The sequence below is a fragment of the Aphidius gifuensis genome, linkage group LG4 (assembly GCF_014905175.1).
Source record: "Aphidius gifuensis isolate YNYX2018 linkage group LG4, ASM1490517v1, whole genome shotgun sequence".
Taxonomy (NCBI): Eukaryota; Metazoa; Arthropoda; class Insecta; order Hymenoptera; family Braconidae; genus Aphidius; species Aphidius gifuensis.
The window spans coordinates 15,193,996-15,203,243 of NC_057791.1; the positions used below are offsets into that span (position 1 = coordinate 15,193,996).

General features: G+C 34.4%; 1 protein-coding gene across 4 annotated transcripts in view; it reads left to right on the forward strand.

Annotated features, from left to right (window-relative positions):
* The window catches only part of LOC122855182 (protein tiptop), a 76,852-nt gene extending 68,059 nt beyond the window's left edge, over positions 1 to 8,793 (forward strand). For 3 of the 4 annotated variants that reach the window (XM_044156358.1, XM_044156359.1, XM_044156357.1), the window contains 2 exons: positions 1,524 to 1,761; positions 2,712 to 8,793. In XM_044156358.1, coding sequence (XP_044012293.1) covers positions 1,524 to 1,761; positions 2,712 to 6,324 — 3,851 coding nt within the window. In that variant the 3' untranslated portion in view covers positions 6,325 to 8,793. The remainder of the gene's footprint in view (positions 1 to 1,523; positions 1,762 to 2,711) is intronic. The other variant, XM_044156361.1, reaches the window with a different exon arrangement.
* The last annotated feature ends 455 nt before the right edge of the window (positions 8,794 to 9,248 follow it).

Below are 9,248 nucleotides of genomic sequence, written 5' to 3' on the forward strand. Positions count from 1 at the left end.
ACACGGAAGTCGCTTAGGGTAGATGTGGTACAGCTTGGTATTAATATATTCATACATTTTTGTAAATATTTTTAACAACGTTCAGTCTTCATTAAATAAATTAACTAATTTTTTTTCGTGTTTTATCATTTTACTTATCTAGACTACCAAAAACAACTTGTAGGCAGTTTCAAAAGGGTATTAATTAGAATTTTCGTACACTTTGATTTTCATCAAGCTGTTTTTTTTTTTGTTTTTTGATAAATCACGCAAAATTAAAAATAAGTAAGGAGACTATATCCTTGACTATATCAGTAGCAGGCGGAGTTGTATGCTGGTGGTCCATCTAAGGTCTTTCGAGTCTACTGTTCTCTTTCTGATAGTTGTTGGACTCTTACAGACTATCCAATCCTCTTTCTGTCTTGAACGTGTGCTCTTTTCGCTTTCTGTTCTTTCGTCTCTATGCCTTGGAGAAGGAATTCACAAACAGTGAGTTGCTCCAAACTACGTATACGTTCAAGCCACTCTCCGACTCTGGTAGACAATGAACAATGGAAACATAAATCTACGTAATTAGTTGCCGATGCTTCGACGGATCAATGTACGATCTCCTTTTTATCCCCTTCTTGAAGCTGCACTACGTACAAACGATCACGTTTACAACAAAACCACGTTTGGTTGGCCGATTTCAAAGTAGGACGATGGTGGCTAAGTTACCAGAAGCCCCACCCGATTATGTACCTTTACCTTGAATGCTCGACCGCTAAGAAACAACATTGAGAATGACGACACTCCCTTCTTCATCTTATTTTTTATAATTTCAAGATGGCGGAATTTGCACGAGTTAAATTTACTGATAGAATGAATATGTTCTGCTATGTGTCCGGGTTGAAAGGTCTACTTTTTTTTGTTTTTCATTCGAGACATAAACAAAACTTGCCATTGAAAACACTAAAAAGAGTTTATTTGCATCTAGAACCTGCATAATGCTCCACCTTCTTTTTTAAATAATGGTGATACTGACATATAGATTCGTAAATCAATTTGTTATTTATTCATTTTTTTTTTTTTTTTAAATTTCAAGAACATTAAATTCACACTATTGGAACAAAATTTATCTGAATCAAAAACAACCAGGAGAAACTTCTTTACAGAAATGTTGAGTAAAAGTCATATGAAAATGATTTCATTAAAACTCATAATACCACTGCTATAATGATGAAAGCTCACAATAGAGTCTCCTGTCATTGAAATAATGTTGATGCCGTCGAAGAAGCAAGCCAGTTGAAATACCAAGCTTGGCTGGGTGGCCTATGACAGCATTTTAGCGATAAGCTGATAAATGAACTGATAGTATTATTGTTCTATTTGAGAAAACCTTTTCATATTGATTTACGTTCTACTTTTACGTAGTCCAAACAAATTTCAAGAGAATATACTTTCTTTGCCTGTCAATGATTCAAATTTCCTTTGCCCTTCTTTCTATTGTCAATATATCTGACTATCTGTTTAACTATAAAAAAGGTATATTTTTAATATTCCAGGGGACGATGGAATAGAAGGAGCAGGTCCTGGCACAGAATTACAAGCTGAAGAGGGTGATTGTGTAGATGAAGATGGACCAATTAGTCCTAGTGATCGTGGCTGTCCACCTACTGCAAAAGATGATGAAAATGCAGATGCAAGTGATGACGATGATTCAACACCAAGTCCATCAGCACAATCACTATCAGCTGCTCAGTTAAACCTAACAGATCTTCGAGACACTCGACCGCCTGACAGGTACATATGCACTGTTAAAATTAATACCGATTGTTTACTCATTTTCATATGTACATATTGATAATATTGTATATTTATGCTGATAAGTAAATTTATATTTTTAGTGAGACTTTAGTAAATAGTGCTTTTTGACGCTAGGTTTAGTTTATAAATTTGTTTTATCACTAACAAATCATCGGTTAGTTCTCTCACATTGTGTAAATGGGGATAAACAAGCTTGATATCACACAGGCGGATGCCGACGTGTCACTTGGCTAATTGAGATAGGCGCGTGTTCCATTCTTCTCCCCGCAACTCTGTCGGCAGTTAACTGCTACGTCAAGCCCCCACCCAACTATTTACCCTCATCTACTCTCTCTCTTCACATCCCGTATAACCTCGAAAAGCTTCCCCTGCATGCGTACCGACAGTCTCCTATGTTCTCACTGAATGCATTCAGTCAGTAACGTACAAACCGTCGACAGTTCTAGTCAACGTGCTTTTATAGTCTAGTGTCACTCATGGGCTATTATAATTTTTTTACTTTTTATCATTGTCTCAAACTACTTATTGACTACTTATTTACAAATATTAAATTAATAGGTACATATATGTAGATTGATCTACATGTCTTTATTGATTTTTACAAACATATTTAGTATATTGTAAACTCAAATTTAAAAATAACTTTAATTTTATTGTATGCACACACCCACTATATAAATTAAATTATAAAATATTTAAATGATTTATAATAGAGCTACTGGATGGTATTTATTGTAGAATAGTTAATTTTTTATAAATTACAATTTACAACATTCCAAGAATAAATCATTTCTCATTTGCTCGAAGCAAATAGTAATAACTACAGAAAATAAAAAATTTATACGAATATTTAATATTTAAAATCATTTTTTAATATTCATAGCTACATGTTATCATTATTAATAATATATCATGTCATTTTTCAGAGAACCAATGAGCCCACGCTGTCCTTCAAGAGACTCACGAGAATCATCTGGTCCAGTAACCGAAAGCCCACCACCTGACGCCAGTCATAATAGTACTAGCCCAGTCAGCCCAAGCAGCATTGCTCCTCTACCTCTGGGAAATCATCCTCTTTTGCCACCGCATTCTGCAGCAGTCATGGCAGCATATATACAACAAACACATCAAAGACTTCTTCTTGGGCATTCACCTTTATCGGCACGAGGTTCTGTATCGCCATTAGTATCGTCTTCGTGTTCACCTCCTGCAGTCACACCAAGCAATCTTGTATCTCCGACACGTACTGGTGAGGTATCACCTACCAGTACCCCCCAACCAGCAGTACTCGACTTTAGCACGAGAAAAGCTTCGTCGACTGAAGAAGAAGAGGATGAACAAATTTTGAATTTAAGTAAACCTTCGACTCCATCTTCATCCAGTGAAACTAATAATGGTCCTCTAGATTTATCTTTCTCGAGTCGTAAACGGGGCCCACAAGATAAATCACCACCACCACTCCCACGAAAATCATCAAGACACAGTACGCCATCTACTAATCAAGAATCGGCATCAACACAATCTTTTGGTAGACCGCCTGTTGTGTCGCCATGGACATCACCTGTAGTTGCTTCACATTTTCCATATTTTGCTGCTGCTGTTGCTGCAGCTACTAGTCAGCAACAATTATCACCTAAAAGCACACCAGTGGATCCTCATCATTCGTGGAATGGTAAAATGAAACCACCACCATTGGACAAACCGTATCAGCCTAGTGAAGCAACTAAAGCACTTGAAAAAATGAGTGAATTAAGTAAATTAGGAGGTGAGGAAATGTACAGAAGTTCATCTGGATCAGGTGGAAGCTCGGCAGGAAGCACACCGAGTGGAGCGTCTGGTAGTCGGCATAGTGCATGGCAGTCTCACTGGTTAAACAAAGGTGCAGATCAAGCTAAAGATGTACTCAAATGTGTTTGGTGCAAACAAAGTTTTCCAACATTAGCAGCAATGACAACACACATGAAAGAAGCCAAACATTGTGGTGTTAATATGCCCGTCCCATCACCTTCATCAGGGCATCAGCCATCATTACAGTCAATTCAACATTCATCACCACAATCACAATCATCAGGAGGAGGAAACAATATGACACCAAATAATAAACAAAGTCCATCTGAACTAAATCTGCTCATCAAAGAGACAATGCCTCTTCCAAGAAAACTTGTCCGGGGACAAGATGTATGGCTTGGTAAGGGTGCTGAGCAAACAAGGCAAATTCTTAAGTGTATGTGGTGTGGACAAAGTTTCCGGTCTTTAGCAGAGATGACATCACATATGCAACAAACACAGCATTACACAAATATTATTTCACAAGAACAGATTATATCATGGAAATCATCTGATGATAGTAAAGGTGGTAGTGGCGGTGGTTCTAGTGGAATTGGTGGTACAGGTTCAGCAGGAAGTGCTGGAGGAATTTCACCAAGCACTGGGGGTTCTGGTGGTAGTAATGTTGGTGGTGGTGGAGGTGGTGGTAATCAGCATAGCAGTAGTACTGGTGGTCCTGGAGCTGGGGCAACAAGCAGTCATGTGAGTGCAGTTCTAACATGCAAAGTTTGTGATCAGGCATTCAGTTCCTTGAAAGAACTAAGCAATCACATGGTCAAAAATTCACATTATAAAGAACATATTATGCGTTCAATAACTGAGAGTGGTAGCCGTCGAAGGCAGACCAGAGAAAAGCGAAAAAAATCATTACCAGTTAGAAAACTTCTTGAACTTGAGAGGGCGCAAAATGAATTTAAAAATGGTGATAGTATAACTGGATTAAATCACAGTTTAGGCAAACATGCTGGAAGAATTACGTGCGAAAAATGTGGAGAAAAAATTGAAACATCAATATTTGTAGAACACATACGCCAGTGTATTGGTGCTGGTACGATAGGTGTAAATCAAAGGAATTTTTTGAAAAATGCACTCATGTCAAATCATATGCCTCAAGTACTTCCACCTAATGAAAGCGGTCGGAAAAGTGTCAATGAAGAAACATCTTCTGTTTCTTCAAGGCATCATAGATCACCGTCTTCAGCAAGTGATGCGACAACTCCTGGCAAAGAACCTTCTAATACGAATGAAACAGGAGGAAGTACAGGAACTTCATCACCATCTGTCCTAAATGCAATCGAGAAATTAATTGAAAAAAGTTTTGATTCTCGAGTGCGACATGGTCAACCTGGTCTTCACCATGCGCAGCCAGGTGCTCCTATTGGATCGAGCATTCTTAAGCGTTTAGGAATCGATGAAAGTGTAGATTATACAAAGCCTCTAGTAGATCCTCAAACAATGAATTTATTGAGAAATTATCAGCAACAGCAGCAGCAACATTACAATTCTATAAATGCAGCAGCACGTCGAGAGCGCAGTGGCAGTGAGTCTAGTTCAATATCAGAAAGAGGAAGTACCCGAACAGATACCATGACACCTGAAAGACGTTTAGATTTGTCAATGAATCATGAGAGACTTTCAAATTCATCACACCGTCATCCGGCAACTCCTGATAAATCACGCTCCACACCAACTCGGCAATCAATACCTGATGACTTTGGAGAAGAAGATTCAGTTGTTGTAAAAAAAGAGCCCAAAGATGATGATGTTGATCAATCAGTCACAAATGAAAATGAACAGACAACAGAAACTAGGAATATAATGGTAAAAAAAGAATTTGCTGACGACGGTAGAGATGAAAATGAACCAAGTTCTTTCAACAATCATGGCAAAGATGATGAAAATATCGAAGATAGCAGAGGAGTTTCTCCTGTTAATCCATTAACTCCAAGGCCCCCAAGTCAAATTGAAATTCCACCAGCAAGAAGTCCATGTCGAAATAGCACGAGTAGTCCTGCAAGTAGTGATCGTTCAGTGACACCTCGAGGAACTCCCGATACAAAGGCGACGAGCAGTTTAGGTGCTTTATCTTCCATGTTTGATAATTTATCTGGCGGTGGTGGAGGTTCAAATACCAATGCAGATTCTCAAGGACGTAAAACAAGTAGTCATCCACTTGCAGCTCTGCAAAAGCTTTGTGATAAGACTGAAACCCGTGGTTCAAGTAGTTCTAGATCTGGAAGCAGAGAACAAACAAATACTTCCGGTGGCAGTAGTTCCGGTACGCCTGGACAAGGACCAGCTCCAGGTGCAATTTTAGCATTTAGTTGGGCTTGTAATGATGCAGTAGTCACTTCTGATTCTATCATGAAATGTGCATTCTGCGATACGCCATTTATTTCAAAAGGAGCGTATAGACATCATTTGTCTAAAATGCATTTTGTTAAAGATGGTGCAATTGCTGATCCTTTGTCTATGGGGAGATCAAATAATGATGGAGCGACAACGGGCAGTACAACACAGCCGTCGAGTGGTAGTGGTCCAAGTCACAGTGCATCATCACCACCAAGCTCTCAGCACAACAAGTCACCACCTATTCCACAGTCTAATGGTAGTCCTTCCCAACCGGCTTCCTCGCCACTTGAAGAAAGTCCTCACTCAAAGTTTCTTAAATATACTGAGCTGGCAAAACAATTGTCCAGTAAATACGTATAGTCCGGGCCCTGTAAGTAACAGTGCCATTTGTACATTAGTGTATTCATAATATAAACTGACTGCGTATAAGCCAAGTAGTTAATATATAAAGTTTCCTTCTGGCCTCTCTCTTTTTTATTGTATATCATGGAATCATCTATCATGCATTCTCATTTAATTATTGCCGTGGTGCATTCATAATCGAAAAAATTAATTCAATTGATTTATTTAAACATTTTTAATAGTGATTGATTCGTCTACGAAGAAATCAATTCTGACTGATTTGACTAGTAAAATAATTTTTTTCGATTGTTGAATGTATCACGCTAATATTTTTCCATTTCTCCAATCGAAGATTCATTTGAAAAATGATTTTTTCTGTAAAAACAACGAAGAGACTGGCTAGTAGAGTGACTTTTTTGTGCTCATCTTTTCTTTTCGTTCTTATCGCAAAAAAAAAAAAATTTGATCGTTCGTAGATTTGTCAAAAATTAACAAGTGACGTCACTTTATTAATTAAATAAAACAATTTATAATTTGAAAATATCTGCAGTAGATTTTTAATGAAAAAAAAATTCAAAAATAGATCTTTTATAAACTGATTAATTCAAAGAAACTAATCAGATATTTTCCAGTTCTATTTTAGTACACAAACGATCAAGATTTTTTTGGCGAAATTCTTTGAAATATTAATTTATTTTCTTTTCAAATTGAATTCTTCAAAAAAATTGAAACAAAAAATACATAAATACGGTGAAATTTTGAAAAATTGATAGTGTAATCTCTAATCAATTCAATAATGTAATATTAGAGCAAGAGTTCAAGTTTTTTAACGATTCATATTTTCTTGTTTGCTAGTCTTCAAAATTTCATCACGAAGTTTATCAGTATATTAGAAATGACATTATATATATTTTTTCAATTTTTCAAGTATAAAATCAAATCTTTTTGTCATGATTAAAATTGTACTACAAATACCATTGAGAATATCAAATTAAAAATGTAAAAAAAATTGTTGATAAAAAAGCTCCGAACTCGTATGTTATGCATATGCGTGTAAAATAAAGTCGAAGTGCATTAACTTATTGTGATGTCACCATATCTCGTGGCAATTAAGCTGAGTCATAATTGACTCAGTGCGTCGCCAATCTTTGTGATGTTTAGAACATAAAAAATTGAATTTAAACCACGTCAAATAAACTCAACAAAAAAATAAATTAACGAAATCAAAAACGAAAAAGTGAACTGCAATGGTTTTATTGATATGAATAATAAAGTGGCGAGTAAATAAAAATTTTGAATCGACTTTAAAATAAAGAAAAAATTACAATACAATTATTGTAATTAGTTTGACTCAACTAGAGCCAAATGTCACTATGTATACCACTTTTTAAATAATTATTAGGTTAATAGGCATAAACTAGAATTAGCGCTCGCTCTTGTATAGAAATCTCTATGGTGATACTAAAAGAAATGCAGCGCACATATATATATATAACCCAAAGAGGGTAAAAAAAAAAAAAGTAAATAGAATGATAAGAAAAGATGAGTCCGCCATGCGGTGCAATATACCGAGGTTCATTATTGTAAACATATTTGAGCTGCCGTTCCTTTATTAGCGATTGCTTATATGTTTTTTTTTTATAACCTTGTTTTCTATTTTCTGCTGTTTAAAAATATTTTATCATGCAAGATACCTAAAGATAAACAAATAAAAATCTTATAGACTATTTGTAAATTTTATTTTGGTTTTAAAGTATATTTATTAATTCTGTCACATTGAGCCAACGCGTGATGTCACGTGTAAAAAAAATGTAATAAAATACTATCATTACGATTATTTGAATAAATGCTAGAAAGAATAATATAAGTTTAAAGAAAAAAAAAAAAAACAATTTAAATACTGTGTATATTGAATTTATCGTATACATATGATCTATATAAAAATTTAAGAACAATGTGAGTATGAGAAAAGATGACGAATAGTGATATTGCGAGTTGAAAAGGGCGCGTATGAGTGTGAATAAGTCAGAAAAAAAATAAAAGATAGAAATTAAAAAAAAAATTAGTATGAATGCTCTCTTGAGAGTGGAATGTCATAATGTCAAAATCAAACCAATTGTATGAATGAGAATGAACTGAATTTACAGTGGATTTAACAAAATATTGTAGGTCTTTAATGGCAGGGCAATTATAAAAAAAATAAAATAAAACAAAATAAACATTTAAATAAAAAAAAAAAACACTTGTATACGTATTCCTTGTAAACTCTAATTCTTCCATCGAGAACTTTTAAAGTATTTATCAGCGTAATAATGATGATAAAAAAATAATAACAATGATAATAATAAATAAAATATTATTATAATAACTCTTTATGACTGCTAAGCGTGTGATGATTGAAAATAAATTCATATTGTTCTGAGCAAATAATAAAAAAAAAAAAAAACTATAGGTGACGAAATATAATACTAAAAAAAAATTGTACGCTCTTGAAACTTATGAAAAAAAATAAATAAATAAATGAAAAAAACTATTTAAAAATTAAAAACTTAAATTATACAGTTATAAAAAAAAAAAAAAACGGGATCCCACAAAGATATGCATCATGTATACGTGAAAAAAAAAAAAACTCTTAAAACCATTTTACCAGATTTGTCATTATTTAATTATTTCGGTTGTATTTTGAAATGCAATTAAAGCTCAAATAAATATATATGTTATAAACTATAAACTGAATTGTTGATGTATGATTTACCTTCTCCAAAATGGACAATACAAAAGAGTCCAAATTTTTTTTTTTTATCATCAGTATTTTCCACACATAAAAAAAAAATTGAAAGAAAAAAAACGAGTAAATAGTAAAATAAAAAAAAAATTCCAATAATCAAATAGAAACGTACCGAATTCACTGGTCATCGAGAGGTCCTCTGAAAAATCACCAA